At 39.6% G+C, this 20,335-nt stretch overlaps 1 protein-coding gene across 2 annotated transcripts; it reads left to right on the top strand.

Annotated features, from left to right (window-relative positions):
- Positions 1-198: 198 nt before the first annotated feature.
- wdr35 (WD repeat domain 35) lies at positions 199-19,916 on the top strand. 2 transcript variants are annotated; one of them, XM_037072442.1, is made up of 28 exons: positions 601-624; positions 727-844; positions 1,627-1,698; positions 1,824-1,916; positions 2,012-2,140; positions 2,293-2,426; positions 3,452-3,617; positions 3,716-3,861; positions 4,077-4,202; positions 5,490-5,675; positions 6,056-6,091; positions 6,200-6,260; positions 7,365-7,509; positions 7,958-8,027; positions 8,366-8,419; positions 8,550-8,659; positions 8,783-9,002; positions 9,133-9,213; positions 9,442-9,578; positions 10,440-10,643; positions 11,155-11,301; positions 12,364-12,496; positions 12,611-12,721; positions 13,286-13,450; positions 13,829-13,969; positions 16,023-16,179; positions 17,622-17,862; positions 19,362-19,916. In XM_037072442.1, the coding sequence occupies exons 1-28, from the start codon at positions 601-603 to the stop codon at positions 19,510-19,512; spliced, it is 3,558 nt and encodes a 1,185-aa protein (XP_036928337.1). In that variant the 3' UTR covers positions 19,513-19,916. The 2 variants fall into 2 exon arrangements, with proteins under 2 accessions (XP_036928338.1, XP_036928337.1); XM_037072443.1 differs by lacking the exon at positions 6,056-6,091 and having other exon boundaries at positions 199-624; positions 19,362-19,512.
- The last annotated feature ends 419 nt before the right edge of the window (positions 19,917-20,335 follow it).

Raw genomic sequence — 20,335 nt, 5'->3', positions numbered from 1 at the left:
TTTTTTCAGAGGGCTAAAGAAAGACGAAGACATCCATGCAAAGCTAAATAAAGCAGTGTTAGTGTTTCCATAAATAATCTAATATAAAAAACAAATCAACGGGCTGTTTTAGGTGAAAGGGACGGAGCAAATCTTCATAAGAACGCAAACGCGTAAAAACTACAACTACCACATTTACCCTAAACCGAACCCTTCCGGTTTGTGGTTACCACGGGAGACCGAGGGAAGCTACAGCCTCTGAGTACAGAAGTCGGCCACCGCGACCTTAAACATTTTATCCAATACATTTGCTCACGTTTTGCACTTAAACCCGTGTAGACGTTATAATTTATGGGGCTGCATTGAACTCTTAGCGTCTTTGGTACTTGGTAAATGTGTCGTTTTTAGGCACGTAACTAGCAAAGCTAACGATACAGGCTAACGTTACATTTACCAGATCAAGGCCTTACGATGTGGTTAGCTAGGTTGAAAAAGTTAGCCACTTTAGCTAGCTGTCTACTTTGCTAATTTATGTTGGTTTAGTGTCTGTATATGTTAAGTAGTTAGTCACATTTATAAGCAATTCATTTTATGTAAATATAGCGTAACGTCACCAACACCATGTTTATCTACCTCAGTAAGAAGGTGAGTGCCCAACACCTTTTCATTTGTCATCTGTCAGGATGTCATGTCAGAAATGTAAGAGAGATGGTTAACAGTGTGGCTTTAATTTCCCGTGTTTAATAGATCGCTATTCCCAACAATATCCATCTAAAATGCGTGTCCTGGAACAAAGACCAAGGCTTCATTGCCTGTGGAGGAGACGATGGTCTTCTCAGAGTACTAAAACTTGAAACCCAGACAGGTAAGTTCAAGGAATGGAGCTAACAGCCTGCGCTGCCCTGGTACACGCTAATGATTTTCAGGCTTTAGACTTTTATTAAACTTGTACCATACAAATAGAGTTGTTTGACCTATGAAGTTCTCTACAGTGTTATTCTGTGCGATATACTGGATACAAAGGACACCAGTATACAACATTAAATGACCTGCCAGTCATGTCACTTGTATAAAAAGCTTGTTGATTGGTCAGAGTTACTTTCTCATTTGTTGGATTGTCAAGACCTGATGACATAATAACAAAGACATTTGAATTACATAATGATAACAAAAATATTTTACAAGTGAAGTCCTATCACATGGCCGAAAGGACAACATGTGTAAAATGAGTTATAAGTAGTCCACTGCTTACCCATAAATTGACATTGGCTGGGCCAGATTACAGTGTCGGTGACACTGGTTGTCCTTGTTTACATCAAATATTCTATATATTTCTTTTTTACCCCTTAATCTAAAACAGAAAGTGTATTTTTGAAGAATTATGTTGAAGTTTATCTATAACAGTCAAGGCTGTTATGTAATATCCATGCAATCGTGATTATAGTTTGTTTTATGCAACTATCTAACTCAGTAAGCTTTTTGGCTGTGTTCTGTAGATGGAGGTAATGACTTGTATGATGTTATTAAACCAAAACAGAACAACACCAACAGTAAAGTTAAAGAAACAATTAAAACTTTGTCTTAATTGCATAAATATTATTAAAATTCTGAGCCTGATCTGTTTTACTTTATTTGCTTTATCAAAAGATGACGCCAAAATTAAAGGCCTTGCTGCCCCCAGTAATCTGTCAATGAACCAGACTCTAGAGGGACACAGTGGTAAGTTATATTCAGTGGTTGTCAAACCTCATCATTATAGGTTAGTAACAAGTAACATTTGCAAAATAGAAGATGTAGTTCAGCAGTGAAAGTGATTTGACAGTTTGTGATTACGGCACTTGCAGGTGCAGTACAAGTGGTCACATGGAATGAGCAGTATGAAAAGCTGACAACCAGTGATCAGAATGGACTCATCATCGTATGGATGCTATACAAAGGTGATTACTGCCGTCAAACAGAAAATAGAAGTTGTTTTGTAATAGGTTGGATATAGGTTTGGCTTTCATAATTCTTTGTCTTCACCATTCCGAAGGTGCCTGGTACGAGGAGATGATTAACAATCGTAACAAGTCGGTGGTACGGAGTATGAGTTGGAATGCTGATGGGCAGAAGATCTGCATTGTGTATGAAGATGGAGCAGTCATTGTTGGATCTGTAGATGGTAATAACATATTGTGTTTTCTAAAAGTTTACAGTACAGTCATGTTAAGCATAAAATCACCGGGGCTCCTTTGATAGGGATTGCTCTGTTCACAAACTGAGGGAATGGGTACAAACATGTACAGAGGGACAAATGCCTTTTTTTCCCTGTAGGAAACCGAATTTGGGGAAAGGAGCTCAAGGGAAATCAACTTGCTCATGTGGCATGGTCACCAGACAGCAAGATCCTCCTTTTCGGCATGGCCAATGGGGAAGTACATATCTATGACAATCAAGGAAACTTCATAGTGAGTGCATAAGCTTAAGTTACATAGTAAATGCTGAACTATGTACCAGGGCTGGGAACATTATTATTATTCTCAGTGCTGTATTGTAGGCAACTGGACGTGATTTCAGTTTCAAGTTTCATTCAATATGCTTGTTCAATTCTGAGTAACTGGAGGGGAGTTGCAGGCTTTTAAAATTGGTGTGGGAGTATCCTTATAGAGTTGTTAAGGACATGTGTGAGCTCTGAGTTTTAGAGTCACTAGGGCCACTTGTCTTCATGTAGGCTGCTAGGGCTAGGTGAGCTCAGTTGTGAATGGTCGTTAAGCTGTCTGGGGAGGGAACTCAGTACTGCGTTGTAGCTGGGTCATAAGTAGTGTTGTAGGCAACCTCCTCTGTTGAAAGACAGTCTTTCAGGTTTGACGTAGATGGACTCTTTTACTCCTCTTTCAAACAATCTGTCTTCTCTGGCCAATATGTGTACATTGTTGTCTTTAAAGAAATTATTAAAATCAGATGGTTTAAAAGAAGAGTAAGGAGACTCCCACACAGAATTTTAAATCCTAGAACTCCTCTCTAGTTAGTTAGAACAGAAGAAGTCACTTGCATGAAAGGTGAAACATCTTCAGGAAACTGAAACAATACAGTACTTAGTATTACCATGATCTAGATACTGAGAACCTTCATTAACAGGTCTAACAATATGATATCATTATCCTGACATATCATTATATGGTGATATGTCATTTGTGTTGTCTTTTCCTGGATTTAAAGACTACGATACAAAGTGATGCCAGACTGCTCTACTTGTTGTAATTCTTGATTGTGGTGCTACAGAAATGCACAGTCTATGAATTATATACTTCAGACATAATTGAACAAGCTAGTTTGGGACAGATACAAGCAAAAACACATAATCATCATCATTATATTTATGTATTAAATATTAAATGCAAAAATGACTAATCCAACTTAAAATCATTACTCATATCGCTATGGCAACATTATTTTTAAATATTGTTCTGCCCCAATTTGTGTTATTGTTCAGATGAAAATGACCATCAGCTGTCTCACAAATGCGACTGGAGCTATCAGTATAGCAGGTATCCACTGGTACGCGGGGACTGGGGGCTACGTGGAACCGGACTGCCCATGCCTTGCGATTTGTTTTGACAATGGAAGATGCCAAATCATGCGCTACGAGAATGATGAAAGTAAGGAAAACAACTCCTAAACATGCATACATGTAATACATACAAGTATATAAATTAAATGTTTACCAATATTATATATCTACCACCCTGTTCTTCAGACCCAGTTTGCATTGACACTCTAATGAATGTGGTCAGTATCCAGTGGAATCATTGTGGCAGTGTTTTGGCAGTGGTGGGTTCTCTCAGAGCCTCAAATGTGGATAAAGAATTCAACGTGGTGCAGTTCTACACTCCATTTGGAGAGGTAAGAGTGAAGATTTTGTTTCATCACAAAGTTTTATGTATGAACACATAAGGTATATGCAGTGGTTTTCTCACTAACATATATGAGACTTCACAGAATAATTTACACAGAATGGACAGAATTAATAAATAATATATATAGTTTTATTTGCTCTTTTCTCTAAGATAAGTAATTTGAAAATCTGAACTTAACATTCCTTTTTGGTATTCAAACAGCATCTGAGAACTCTAAAAGTTCCTGGGAAGCAAATGACAGGAGTTGCCTGGGAGGGAGGAGGGTTGCGTATTGGCCTGGCTGTGGACTCCTACATCTACTTTGCCAACATAAGACCTGACTACAAGGTAAATGGTAACACTATTAGCTTGTAGCTTCCTTTTATTACATTATTTAGGGAAGAAACAATTCTGGGAGACACTCGTAGACACTTGTTGATGCAGAATACTTCTTCAATACTAATTTTTCACAGTATCGGTGATACCAGCTGTGCTTTCTCACTCTCTCCATTCTCTGACAGCAAGTCAATACACACACACCACTGCAGTGCCCACATAGGCCCGCCTCCTCCCACTCTTCTGACTGTCGTCTATCGTAAATTCTGTTGTGCTTAACAGTACACAAGCGTTTTTATAAATATCTTTTGATGAAAATCTAAAATGTTGTCAATTTGGTATCAAATATAAATATTTTTCAAGGTATTGTATCAATTTTAGAAAGTCCAGTATCGCGACAGCACTATTGAAAACTCAGGGCATTCATCACGACAGTTAATAAAAACAGTAATCACAAATCCAAATATGTCACATTGGTATTGCTCAGCCCCATTTGTCTTTAAATCCGTCAAATATTTTTATTCAGTTGGGGCAAAATGTGTCTAAGGGCGATGTAGAGTAATAAAATGCATGGTTTGCTCATAAAGGCACTCTCTGGAGCTGGTCTACTTCAAAGGCAACACCTTGCTTGTAGGTTCCGTCCAAGCAATATTTGGTGTGTTTCTGTCTGTTGTAACAAATTGAAATTGACCACGTGGTGTATTCATTTTTTAACCAAGAGGGGAAATTAGTCATAGTAGAGTAATAAATAATATTTTTTAACACTGATAGATGATGCGCTGACGGGGTCTCGGAAGTTTGTTTTGTCTTAACTGATGTTCTCTTTGGTGATAACAAGGATAGTCAGTGTTGACCCACTCCTGTAACAGGGCGTTAAATTCTCACCTAGTGACCAAAGGCTTTTGTGAACCCATATTCTTCTGGTCTTCCTCTCTTAGTTTCTCTGCATAATGTAGAGCAGTAACAGGTCATCAGTATCTATTTTCCTAACCCACTAACAAAGATGGAGTACTGTCTACAGCAATTTTAGTATTCCTCAGTCTAGATGCTCATATCTTAGTCATTATTGCTACCGCTTAACATTTCACATTGACAGTTTGACATCATGGCTCTTAGAGTATTATTCAGAAAACTGAAACTTAACCTAACAAAGACAAATAGTTTCTTTGAGCCTGTAATTGAATTCTGACAAGGTTTTTTGTTGTTGTTGAAGAAGTCATGTCTTGTATTAGGTCATATTTCTGAAGTATAGTCTACACAAGAGATGAATCTCACCAGCTTCTTTCTGCATCTTTATAGTGGGGCTACTGTTGCAGCACAGTGGTGTACGCCTACACAAAGCCAGAGCGACAAGAGCACTGTGTGGTGTTCTGGGACACCAAAAACAATGAGAAGTTTGTCAAATACGTCAAGAGCTTGATGTCTATCAGTACCTCAGGGGACTCCTGCATCCTAGCCAGCAAGGCAGATGATACCCAGCCTCAGGTATAAACACCTCTGGATTATATGTCTTGATATAGAAATACATTCATTAATTCAGCCTTTATTTAATCTTGTAAAATCATGAGGACAAGCCCTCATTGTCAACACTTCAGTGAGAGGAAAGCAAAAAAGGACTGATTAATGGGCTGTAAAACATTGCAGGTTGACTTGATTTGCCAGGTTAATGTATGACATTGAGATTGAGATTGACTGAGAATGAGATTATTTTATCCATTGCTTTGGACATGATGTCTCTAACTCTGACATACACTAGAAAAGATACAGTATAGACAGTAAAAAATAAAGAGTGAGCTATAATAGTAAGGATTACAAATGTTTCTCTGCTGTCTTGCCTCCTGTTTTTCTAATTCATTGCCACACAGGAGGATGCCGAGTTAGAGTCTGGGAGGCATGCAAGGGTAATGAACAAATTAAAAACACACACACTCAAGATGAGGACTATTGGCTTTGATAAAGGATCATGAAATGACCTAGAGAATAAGGTTGTATTACTGTGTGTTTTTCAGTATGTCCTGATTCTGTGCAACTCCATTGGGACACCGCTGGACTCAAAATACATTGACATAGGTACGTTTATACAGTCAAGAGAGAAATAATACAGGAGTGAAATCTTCCCATTTAGTAGGTTGATCAGAGTCCCAATTTGCCATAAGGTTGGTGTATTTCTTCAAGCCAATGTGAGACATCACACGCTGAGTATAGAGAAACATTGGCTGGCATTCTGCCACTTGCTGCCCACATGGGCCCTTAGCATCCTATAGCAAATAGACAGTGAGCACTTGGCTTCTTCATCTCTCACAGATATTCAGCATTCTGTCTCTGCTTGACATACTGCTGAATGTTTGCTGAGAAATTCAGGCTGAGACACTTTGCAGATTTCAAAGCCTCTGTGGTCTGCATGGGGTTTTAGAAACCCAACCTTGGTAAATAATATGAGAGTGAGTTCAATCGAGTGCCTTTTTGGAGATGTCTCCTCATGAGGACTCAGGCTAGTCAAAGTGTATCTAATTAAGAACACTATAAAGTTGTCCTGTATTTATCCACACAGAAGATATGCACTTAATTGTTCAGAATTCAAAGTTAAAGAAAGATTTACAAAGAATTATTTGGCAAGTTTTTCACTGTAGTTTCGTATCGCTCCCAGCTGTATACAGTATGTACGGAAACATATGGATTTAGATCAAAATTAACAAACGGAACTTGTGCTTTTCAAATTTGATGCCAGAAGTTAGGCTCATGCATCATTCACCAAACTGCAAAAATAAGAGATGGACAGCATTGATTAAAGGGTAACTCTACTAATTTTACACCTTTAAGTGTTTAACAGCTACTGGGGAAAACTGATGTGATATATAGTAGGTATGTGAAAGGTATGTAGGTATTATAAAGCTTTGTTGTGGCTCTAGAGGAAGCTGCATGTAATCTAAAAAAAATCCTCTACTGATGTTATCAGTGGCTAACTTGCATTGTGGGTAATGTAGGTGCCAGTGTTATAGGAGTGCAATCGTCGACCAGTTTTTTTCATGTATTAGTAGTCCTCATAACCTGTAAACACACCATGATGTGAAAAAGAAATGATAGAGATACCATATTATGTTGCTTCCAAAGCATAAAAAAAAAATGATAAACACTCTTTTCATCTTCAAGTCTGTCACTTGTCTACTTCATCAGATCCACTGTTTGTCACCATGACCAAGACGCATGTGATTGCTGCATCCAAAGAGGCTTTCTACTTGTGGCAGTACAGAGTGGCGAAAAAATTAACTGCTCTGGAGATCAACCAATTGACGAGAACTAAGAAGGAGGGAAGAGAAAGGTGAGTTTTCTGGACATTTGCGCAACATGAACAGTATGATGGAGCCACTTCTCAATTGGATGTCATGAGGATTGTACTCAACAAACCCACGTAGTGGATGGGGATAAAATGGACATATGTCTGAACTTACAGTCAACATCAAAGAGATGATGGAAAGTTACAGGGAGGCAAGATAACCACAAGGCTGGATTCTCTGAGTCAGTGAATAGTGGATGAAACCTTGGGTTAACTGGCTCACTGTTTCACTGTAGTTTGTTTGTATTGCCAGTGCTGTGAAAAGGATTCATTCATCTAAATCAAATGCCACTGAGATTCCAAAACGGCTGGGCATGACCTAATGTTCTGCCAGGGCTATCCTCACACCTGGACCATACTTCACCTCAGTGGAAAGGGTAACAGTTTGTCTGTCTGGCTACCTCTCACTTGTTCTCATTCCTTGTCTTTCTAGGGTCTACCACATTGACAGCAATCCATCTGGAGCCACTGACAGTGGTCCAGATTTTGCAAAAGCCTTCACAGTAAGAGACATTTACAGGTTTTGTAACATCCAGGCAGGCACAAAATAAAAACAATATACTCTACAAAGACACTTTTGTGCCATTTTAGCACAGTATACATATTATTTACTCTGTGTGAAGCCTTTTTTTGTCTTATTGCATGAAAACAAACTCTTTCAAAGCATTCAATTCACTAGAACTGTCTTGAGGCTAACCCTAGTAATGTTTTTTTAATATTTTTTGGTTTAAAGTTTCTGTATAAAATGGATGAACTAGACAAATATATTGAATACTAGTAGTATTTTTTTTTACCACGGATAAACTGTATAAATTGTAATGGTTCACCTGTTGTTTTTCAGGCAACTCGAGATCCCATTTGTTGTATTACAGCAACAGATAAGACCCTGATTGTGGTACGTATATTATAGGAACAATGTAATAAAATGAAAAGGTAAGTTTGAGTTAAACATTGTGTGTGTGTGTGTGTGTGTGTGTGTGTGTGTGTGTTTGTGTGTGTGTGTGCGTGTGCCCGCACGCTTACAGGGCCGTGAGTCTGGAACCGTCCACAGATACAGCCTCCCAAATGTTGTTCTCATCCAGAAATACACTTTGAACAACAGAGCCTACTATCTGTCATTGAACTGCAACTCAAGGCAAGCACTGCTGGTGTTATCTAGATTACAAGTTGTCACAGTTCGAATATGTTGAATAGTTGATAGGAAAGCTGTTGAATGTTTGCAGTGCTGTCACATTGTGTATAATTATGATTTTCCTAGTCGTCTGGCTGTAATCGACATCGCAGGTGTGCTGACGTTGTTGGACTTGGAAGTTCGTACCTCCACAGACAACAGCACAGGAAACCATGCATCTGCAGGAGATCCATCCAAGTTTGAGCGCAAGGATGTTTGGGACATGAAGTGGGCAAATGACAACCCCGATCTGTTTGCCATGATGGAGAAGACCAGGATGTATGTCTTCAGGAACCTAGACCCAGAGGTGAGTGCTCTGGTGATGATTATGATTATCAGCTGAATTGTCTATGATCGTCAGCTGGATTGTCTTGTTGATACAAAATAAGGATTAAGCTACTGTTGCAATAATGGTTTGTATCTTTCAAAAAAAACAGGAACCAATCCAAACATCTGGATACATTTGCAACTTTGAAGACCTGGAAATCAAATCTGTTCTGCTTGATGAAATCATGAAGGTAAACATAAAAAAGCATTTAAGTTTTGGTGTTACCCATCTGTTGACTATAGTGTTTACAGCTAATTGCATTATGACAGGAATTCATACATTGTGTTGTTAATGAGATGCTTTTCATGCTAACTGGAACTTTAAAGTATTCACCTTTAAATACCTTGAAAGTGCTCAATGGTGCAGTTCATATTTGTTGATTTAGTCAAACACTCAGTTATGGGATTTTGCTCAACAGGATCCAGAAAGGCCTAACAAAGACAATCTCATCAACTTTGAAATCCGCTCCCTGAGAGACAGTCGTGCATTGATCGAAAAAGTGGGGATTGAAGATGCCTCACAGTTCATTGAAGACAATCCACATCCAAGACTCTGGTAAAGGCGAAATTGTAATATTTAGTTTTAATTCAGCATTCAAACATGGCTTAAAGTTTAAAGGCCCTAAATTAAAGAGCAGTGAGTGTTAGGTCTTGGCGAGTGCATTCAAAGCACTACAAAATACCACACAGAGAAGCAAAGCGATGTTCAAGGTCGAGAAAAGGCATGCGCTGCTTGCTTATTGTTGCATGACCATGAAAATAAGGCGCTAGTGTTGCTGGTTAAAAGCTGACATGTACATATATAGATAAATCACTGTCATGTGTCTTTTGTCAGTTATTGGCACTGTCATGTGTCCTTGTGGGTTATCTTGATGAAATTTGTCTGGCCATCTCTACCCAACAAGCAATCAGTTTGTCTTCTGTAGTTATTTTGTTGCTGGTTAAAAGCTGAAATGTGTATATATAGGTTGAATCCCTGCCATGTGATACAAAGCAGATAAAATCAATACTCAATTAATCATATTTAAATGAATACCTTAATTGCCTATTGGACAGAAAGGGGAAAAAAACAATATTTGTTTTCAGGTTGGTACCAATTAATAGCTCCTGCCCTCCAATTTTTCATCTGTGCAAACATTTCATGCTGGTGTTGTAGGCAGATAGCAGAGTATAAGAGATGTATGGTAAGTGTTTTACTGGAGTTCTAAAGTTGTGAAGTTTGACACAGATATATGGATCACAGACAATTATTTGGTAAAGACTGCTTACAGTACACATTTAGATTGATGAGTGACTTAATACAGCTTAACAGCTTAAGCACCAGTTTAAATCAAAATTATTTATTTTCAGAGCAGTTGTAAACATTTATGTATACACATCATTTCATTAAGCCCCTCTGGTGATTTGAACCTTGTAGGCGTCTGCTGGCTGAAGCAGCCCTCCAGAAATTGGACCTGAAGATGGCTGAACAGGCCTTCGTACGTTGCAAAGACTACCAGGGCATTGGGTTTGTCAAGCACCTGGGCAACCTGCAGAGCGAGCCCATGAAACAGGCGGAGGTGGCAGCTTACTTCGGCAGCTTTGAGGAAGCTGAGCATATGTACCTGGACATGGATCGCAGGTATATTTAGACTTATTTGTCAGAGCATATTCAAAGATCAACTTTGAATATCGAAGTTGACATCAAAACTTTTTGCTCATTCTGTTGTTTTTAAAGGTCTCATATTGTAAAAAGTGAGTTTTCTTTTTTTTTTGCTAATTATAAAGCAGCAAGCATCAAAACAGTCAGTCCACAAGAAATGTAAGCCGAACGAGCAATCAGGACTTTCCTAAGGTTGAGGTGCCACAACTGTAAAGTCAAGCCTCAGTGATGCGCCAAGCACACCCATGGTATCTAAAACACTAGTATAGTGATTCAGAAACACGGTGGGTGTTACCCGCTCAGGGCTTTGAAAGTTGACCAAACAGAGCATACTGGGCTTTTCCGGGAGGCTTACACCGACAGGCACTAAAACAGGGAAAATAAAAGTATGAACGTGTACATGGTCATAATATGGGACATTTGATGTCAGTTTTACCTTAATGCCACTAGTGTTTTAGGCATAGTCTGATGAATGTTTTATTTCTTATAGAGACCTTGCCATCAGCCTGCGGATCAAACTGGGAGACTGGTTCAGGGTGCTCCAGCTGCTTAAATCTGGGTCTGGTGACTGTGATGATTCTCTACTGGAGCAGGCATACAATGCTGTTGGAGACTACTTTGCTGACAGACAGAAGTGGTATTTAAACTGTGTTTATCCTTTCTCTGCTTGTTATATAATAGTACCTTTATCCACCTGAAAATGTCATGAATTCCCAATCATGTGATAAGGCATTACATTATTGGTAAAAATGTTATTACAATATCAGTCAGGACATTTTATTGCATTGTTGGTCAAATTATTGCATTGTTGTGATCATGTTGAAAATTTAATTACATTATTTGGTGCTACAGTATAATAGATGCTGATAGAGGTTGGTGAACATACTGTCAGTGCTGTTTTATTCCCCATAACCTTATGTACATTGAAAGAGCTAGACCTAAGAGCTGGCCACTATTATCATTCCTCCTGTTCATACTAGCAAGAAAGTGATCCCTTCCTAACATGTTACCAGTGTAAGTGAGGGAGGACAAAATCCAACCAAACGTAAGCAAAAATGCCTTGTGACGTTCAACTAAAGCTAATGACAGACATCAGCAGTCTGTGTTAGCCAGATCAATGTGCATCTTCCAAAGTTACCATCATTTGAGTCATTGTAGATCTTTTCGAATTTTATGTAAGATAGCCACTTGCTTAACTGCTAATGTTAAACCTAATATGTGTATTACAACTATGGAAGTAATTAATATCATGTGCAATTGTCCTCCTTGGTCATATCTTTCATTACAAGACAAATAGTGTATAATGCATAGGGGCTTGTTATTGTTGTGTTTTTTACCTTCATCTTTATATGATTCTATTTTTGATGTGCTTGTTCTAGTTTAGATTTATTATTATAGTTAATCTATAACTCAGTCATTATTGTTCCGTCTGCTTATTACTCTTAAACTTTTGTAACATGTGAATTCCCAGCTGAGGGATTATTACATTCTTATCTTTTATAAGCTTCAGTTTGACTTGAAAATGAACTAATTAATTAAATGGAATGGAGACTGGGTTTTGTCAGCAATCACTTACATTGGAATAGCATGAGGCAGGGACCTAGGGAATTAGAACGGTGACCAATTACTCTCTCACAGTTTATGGGCATGTGACAATTTTACAAGGACATTCAATATATATCCTCTGCTTTGTTTCAAGGGTCAATGCAGTACAGTACTACCATCAGGGTCGTAACCAGGAAAGGCTGGCAGAATGCTACTATATGTTAGAAGACTATGATGGCCTTGAAAGACTGACCACTTTGCTGCCAGAGAATCATAAACTTTTACCGGTGAGCCAGGTGTTCCACAAAAGTAACTCAACCTAATCATCTTCTGTTTAGGTAGAAGTTACAGACATCAGTGACTCTGAATCTGAACTACTCTCCTGTATCTCTGGGTTGCAGGAGATTGGTCAGATGTTTGCCACTGTGGGCATGTGTGAGCAGGCCGTACACGCATACCTGAAGTGCAACCAACCCAAAGCTGCTGTTGACACCTGTGTCCATCTGAACCAGGTGAGAGACAGACTCAAGCCGTGTGGTGCCAGATTTACTGAGTTACACTCTGTCTCTGTGGCACCTGCTGTCCTCCTACACTGATCTTCCTATTGAGTGATATCTAGCCCTAGACTGTGAATGCTGTTCCCTAACTATGCTCCTCCAATGTCAGTTTTAACATTTGGTTAAAGAAAAAATTGTTAGGTTGGACTCAGCGAGAGAAAAACGACAGCTGGCTGTTGTTTAAATGATGTCACACGTGTGTGTATTTGTCACTGTGTTAATCCAAAAGGAAAAGTTGTTATCAGTCCCAACCTCCTCCCTTCTCAGTAGCTTGCTGTGTTAATGCTGTGCTTTTGACAATGAAATGAACAGGCTGTCACTTTCACTGTTTCCTCTTAACCTTGCAAAATACAGTGACTTTTTGTGGTGTCTAACTGTTGTACTGTTTTACAGTAAGGGGACTTTAAGTTAATGTGCATTTATAGGACTAACTATTATGATCATTACTTCTACCTGTAGCTTTTTAAGTATGGTATTTACCAAATGAATCTCAAATAACCCAAGTTTGTTTCCTCAAAGTGGAACAAAGCAGTGGAACTCACCAGAACCTACAACATGAAGGAGATTAAATCTCTTCTCTCCAAATATGCTTCACATCTACTTGAGAAGAATAAAACTTTAGAGGTGGTGGAACTCTATCGGAAAGCCCACCATTTTCTTGATGCAGCGAAACTCATGTTTAAGGTGGGTTTAATGTATGTTTGTATGCTCATTACACGGGCTTCATGCAAAGTGTTTAGTGTCATGTGACTTCTTCATTCAGCTAAATAGCTTCCACCTTCTGTATTAATAAGACCCAATATAAATATAAATTATTATTATTATTATTATTATTATTATTATTATTATTATAAATAGGATATCTAATATTTGTTAATAAATGTGAGTCACACTTGGGGCCTTATTTTTGCAGGCCATTTTTTATGGAAAGCTGTTTCAAAAAGATATTAGGAGATTGTAAAAAAAAACTTAAAACTTAAAAAAACTTATATCTTATATGTAACCAATTAATTTTTGGAATGATATGTTTGTGGGCACATACCATTGAATTTGTGTGTACAGATAGCAGATGAGGAGGCGGAGAAAAGAACCCGACCACTGCGAGTGAAGAAGCTCTATGTGCTAGCAGCACGTCTTGTTGAAAATTACCATGAGCAGGTGAAGACGTCACAGCAGAGCAAAGCCAAAGGGAAGAAGTCTGAGGTAACACATTACAGTATACTTTGTACAAATATTGTTAATAGCCCGTTCTAGAGCTGGAAAAAGTCAAGAGTGTATTTTACATGTATAAAGACATCATATACTGTACTATGTACTGTATACTGAATACTTGTCAGGTATGCTTTGTGAATCCTATTGTTACGGACGGGTTAGGTCTTTTCCTTTGTATTTCTTTCTTTGTTTGGAGCTGGTTGTGTTGACATGTGATGCGCAGCTGTCATCATGGTTACTGTGACGTCACCTCCGGCGCAGTCGGTTGGCGCGAGCACTGATTGTTCAACTAGTAGTGATGGGAACGGCAGTTCTTTTTACTGAACTGAATCTCCAGAATCCGTTCAGAAAAATGATTCGTTCAAAAGATTCGTTCACCGAATCGTTCACTGCTCTCCAACTCCCTGAACTGATAAGCAACCAAACGATCCGTCATTCAGTTAATAATTCAGCCCTGAGGTTCACGTTCAGTTACTGATGGACGGTGCACAATCATTCGTGGGAGACGCAGTGCTGCTCTGAGTGGTATACATGCACTAAAATTATTACACGGTGAAAGTGTCCTCTGTGCACAGTAAAATCACATAACACTGTAGTAGCAGTAAAATCACTTAACAAGATGCTACACGGATGTTAGCAACACAGCGTTGATTTTAGCAGTACGGTTACTGAATGTGAGTCATCTCCTCTGCCCTGGCTGAGTGAGAGACACAGCGCCACTTTCAGCACAGTGCGTGAATGAGAATCACGTCCTTAGCATCAGTTCTCTGCCTGCAGTAGGTTCGCGAATCATGAATGAATCACAGGGCGAACATGATTCACGTCCTGGCATCCCTCGTTCGCAAACGACCTGCTGAGGACGTGAATCGCGTTCCCGCTGTCACTGAATCAGCGTGAACGTGAATCACATTCGCGAACTTGAGTGACGGCAGCTGCTGAGAATCACGTTCGTGAACGTGGGTCACTTTTACTGTGCAGTAAAATCACTTAAGATGATGCTATACGGATGTTAGCAACACAGCGCTAATTTTAGCAGTACGGTTACTGAATGTGAATCATCTCCTCTGCCCTGGGTGAGTGACACAGCGCCATTTTCAGTACAGTACCTGAACGATAATCACATCCTCTACGTCAGTTCTCTGCCTGCAGTAGGTTCGCGAATCATGAACGAATCACAGGGCGAGCGTGATTCACGTCCTGGCATCCCTCGTTCGCGAACGACCTGCTGAGGACGTGAATCACGTTCGCGCTGTCACTGAATCAGCATGAATGTGAATCACGTTCACAACGGCAGCTGCTGAGAATCACGTTCGCGAACGTGAGTGACTTTTACTGTGCAGTAAAATCACATAATATGATGCTACACGGATGTTAGCAACACGGCGCTAATTTTAGCAGTACAGTTACTGAATGTGAAGCATCTCCTCTGCCCTGGGTGAGTGACACAACGCCATTTTCAGCACAGTACCTGAACGAGAATCACGTCCTCAGTGACACTGAAAAGATTCGTTCGTTCGAACGACACGTTCGCGACCGACACAACACTATCAACTAGTCCACCTGGAATATGCTGCAGCAAGAGATTGAACTGACACACACTAGACTGACGCCCGTGTGCCACACACCACTAGTAGCCGATGGACCCATAGTTTTTCCGAAGCGTTTTCCCCTTTGGAAGACCGTCAGTAGCTTGAGTTTATAGGGCGCTAGGGGCACCTCATCATCACCCGCTTCCACGAATCCTTCCCTCGCTCTCTCACCCATGAACTATAATGACTCAGGCAGCACGCTTGGGCTGGTCCGCTCAGGAGAGCAGAGCTCGGGTGGTTTGAACGTCGAGAAAGACGCTGACACCGAGGCCAAGCAGCTGGAACTGCCATCAGACCGGTGAGCACAGCTGCGCCCCTCCTTCACCTCTGTTCACCAGCCAGCTCTGTGTTTCTTTTCTTTTTCTGTTTATACTGTACATCATGTTGTGGTGGAACAACAACAGGTTTGAAACTTATTGTCGTTCAGTCATAACACCTATATTTGCTGTAATTAGGCAACATTTGCACTGGCTGGGCTGCTTGAGGAAGATGCAACTTCTTCAGACAATCGCATTGTGGACAATGCCTGGCGTGGAGCAGAGGCATATCACTTTTTTCTTCTTGCTCAGAGGCAGCTGTATGAAGGCTACATGGAGAATGCCATGCGTACAGGTACAACATCACAAGCACTTCACTCATAGATAGGGATTTAGTACATGAGTTGTTGTTTGGCTCATATAGTGTATTCCCTAATTTCAAACTGTGGCTTGGAATTATTTTTGTCTTCAGAGAATGAACAGTCAAAGTTCCAGTGTTTTAACTTGAACTAATCATTATACTGACATGCAAATCATTATGACTTTTTTTAAGTTAGTATAGTATCATTTCTGTAAATAAATGGGCCTGCCATGAGTCATAGATTAATATGCTTAATAGTTTACAGACTAGTTAAGGTAGGAGAGGCACCTGGACAAACTGAAGAAAGCCCTGATTTTGTCAATGCTCTGGCTGTCATCTCAGTTAAAGCATCATTACACAGGCTCCTTCGTTTTAGGATCAAAGGCAATACTGTACATGGCACAGTATAATACTTAACTTTAAAGTGAAACTCTCACCAAAATGCAGCCTTGGGTCTTTTTGTGAATGTACCCAAGTACATCGTAATTCATTGTAATTATGCTTCTAAACAAATGTTTGACGCGGGTACATTCACAAAAATGCCCTCGGTTAGGTAGGCATTTTGGCGAGAGTTTTGCTTTAACTTTGCATTCCTCTTAATGTTTAAATATCATCTAAGCAAAGTCTCTTTACAAATGCAAATGTTATTTTCAGGTTATCATGATATGTGGGGCTGTTATGATATCGAATTTTCACTACAGGATTTCCTTGGATGAACATATTCTTGGTAACAATATTATCACAACATCGGTAGAATTTATTTTTTTTAAAGTTATCTGTAAAATTCCTCTTTGTCTTTGTTTATGCTGTGATTTGTCACTTTTAGAGCAAAGAAATTGCACTCAAAATACAAATATAAGGAGGTAAAGAGACAGTCTGTAACCTGTAACTGTAACTATTTATTGTACTCCTTGGGAGAGAAATTAGGACATACAATGTTGCCCAAATACTGCTGACTCAAGCCGTGTTCCTGCACACTTGTGATGATGGTTGACTTGGGGCTGAGCTGCATATTATTGCTGTCCTGTCAAAACCTCTTACCTCCAAATTAAGAAAAAGAAAGAGAAAGCTAAGAAAAACAGCCATGTTTTTTCAGCTTTGTGGCAATGCATTTTTCAGTTGATTCCATGACTTTCTAAATTGTTTGGCTTAAAAAAAGAGGAGAATTTTCCTCACTCAGACAAAAAAGTGGCACTCCTTCAGCTCAAAAAGACCAACGTTAGAGGTACATACATGTTTTGACTGGACAGCGAAAATATGCCAAACATGATCCATGCAAAACAGGTTTAATCTTTCATGTAAGGCAACATATATCTTTGTCATTTTTACAGTTCTGTGTGCTGTCACTGAATTAAGTCAAGTACATTTCTTATAATAGACACAACCAGACAGAGTGAAATCAGTCTAATTATTCACTATTCCTCTCATTTGTAAAGCCCTTCACCTGCGTGAGTATGAAGACATCATCCCAGTGGTGGAGATCTACTCTCTGCTTGCCATTTGCGCTGCAGCCAATCAAGCCTTTGGCACATGCTCGCAGGCCTTCATCAAGCTGGAGTCCTTAGAAAGTCTAGACCCTGAACAGCGGCAGCTTTACGAGGATCTGGCCCTGGAGATCTTCACGAAGCACACCCCGAAGGACAGCCACATACTGGAGCCAGACTTGTCATCAGAGGGGTGAATGTTTTTAAATTATCTCTCTATAAAAGCAAGGAATCTCTGTCTGTCTGTGTGTGTGTGTGTATGTGTGTGTGTGTGTGTGTGTGTGTATGTGTTCCTCAAATATCTCTGCAGATCAGGATCAGACTAACCTGAGAGTTTTCACATGGCTGCTGCTTGGTTCAAGGGTGTGCAATGACACATTTGTTTGGATTACAATGATACCGCTAATAATTTATTTCACAAATGCATTACCAATTCCGCTAGCATTGCTAACCGTAGCCACTACAGTCACGTGCGCACCATCACTGCAGAGCTCAAACCCACGACAACAAGCGGATTTATATCTGCAGCGGCACAAGCTGGACCGGGATTTTGCCGGCAGTTCAGACCTGTGCATCCAACCTGCTAGTTGTGGATTAATGAGACTAAACGAGTCCGGACAGAGTCTGTTCCGGTCTGAGGAGATCTGGATATGCGAGGACAACAAAGTGGAATCGGAATCTGTGGATGTTGGTGTGTAGCTAGCTGCTAGTCGCTACCCCACACGGCCCACCTCCCGAGCCGACAGACGCACCGGCAGGTCCAAAACCGGATTTAGGGTCTGCCACGCTTTTTCGCGAACATTGCCGTCACGTTTGGTTTGTGTCTGGTGCAGGAAGAAACCGTAAAAATGGGCTTTTGTCACGAAAGTGTCCAAGCAGCAAGTTTGGTTGTTGAGGAACAGGAAGTTGTGGGAGGGACATAGGCGGATAAAAGACAGGCAATGATGGTCGGTGTAGAGACAGCGATATTGAGTTGAGAGATTTGTGAAATTTAGCGTGTTTGGAGTGTATAGTTAGTGTTACGTAGTGTTTGGTTTAGTGTGTTGTGGAGTTGTTTTTTTGTTTAATGAGTCAAAACAATGAGGAGATGCTGAATGTGGAGCAGGCAGTGCAGCTCCTCATTCAGCTGGAAGGAGCTCAGGCAGACCTGAGCATTGCCTGCATTTAAATGTACAGTCACACATGAGGTTGTGCTGAAAATAAGGACACCAAGTAAATAGTTTTTGAGGTGAAATGTAATGGCAAAATCAAAAATAGTCAAACGGCCAATTATACCTTGGAATATCGGATTTCACAGCCTCATTTGGCCATCTGTGAAATAGCTACTAAACTTCCCACTTTTCTGTAGGAATATATACTTCCTGCACTATTTCGTACCAGCAGTGGCCATCGCAAGACAGTTTCATGGAGATGTAGTGAGCAACCGCCTAATTTATATTTTATTTGAATTTTCCCACTATAGACTGTATAGGCCGTACACTGATATATTGTACATAGCCTGTGAAATATTCTCTGTAAAGAATCCTTGTTCTCAAGCTCACTTGAAAAATTATGTGGTGTGTGCTTTCATCACTGAAATGGAAATTTGACCAACAGGCCAATCTCTAAAAGCTCCTTGTCTTTTATTTATTTATTTATTTTTTTTAACCTTTCTACTGACGTTTTTATCTTATTTTAATTTTCCCCTTTTAGGGCGGATGGAAAATTACCCACGTGCATTGTGACGGGTCTAGCAATCCAGGAGTACCAGTTCTGGATGTGCAGTGTGTGTAAACACTGCGCTCTAGAGCATGAGATCCGCAAATACAGCTGCTGCCCGCTGTGTCACAGTCCTGTAGTGTGAATCCCAGTCTCATAAGAACACCTTTGGAGGGAAAACCACATTTTATTTTATTTGATTTTTCACATAAATAAATTGTTAAATACTTGCCCACGTGCATTTATTTTGTGAACAGAAATGATTTACTTGTTACAATAGCTGCACTTAGTTCCAACTTGATGCTTAAGGTTCTTTTGTGGTAAAAGTCAAAAAGGCAGCTATGAATATGCTAACAAAAACATCTGAACTGAAACTGTCAACAGAGAAAACATAGCAAAATATATGTTCAGTGAGCTTTTCTTTATATGTCTTTGATATTGTGGTTATTTTTCTTTTACCCTAAATGTTGTAAAATTCATGAAGGAGCACGGCTGCTTTGTTATCTGTTTTTATATGGAAATAAAGAGTGAATAAACAGTCACATCAGTGTAACAGTTTAAAATGTATTTTGATTGGGTTTTTTGTTGGTTTTGTTTTTGCCTCCTTATTTCCTGCTGCCTTCTTGAATACTATGCATGATGTGGAACATACTGTTACACAAAGGATCAATGACTTTAAAACTATTACCACCAGGAAGTCTAATTACCCACATTGAGTAGTGCTCAAGAAATAATTACCTTGTTGGGTGGAGCTGCAAATATTAGTCTAATCAATTATTTACTCAAAAGAAATAGTTGATAGTTAATCAAAATACACAATCATTTGCAGTTACCAACTTCTTAAATAGGAGGATTTGCTGCTTTTATCTGTCATTTATGATTGTAAATGAAGAGCCTTTTGGTTTGGGACTGTTGGTTGGAAGCAAGAATTAGACTAGATAATAAACTAGGAAAGTAATTAGTAGATC

The sequence above is a fragment of the Acanthopagrus latus genome, chromosome 16 (genome assembly GCF_904848185.1).
Source record: "Acanthopagrus latus isolate v.2019 chromosome 16, fAcaLat1.1, whole genome shotgun sequence".
In the NCBI taxonomy this organism is placed as follows: Eukaryota; Metazoa; Chordata; class Actinopteri; order Spariformes; family Sparidae; genus Acanthopagrus; species Acanthopagrus latus.
This window is presented reverse-complemented; position numbering and strand designations above follow the sequence as displayed.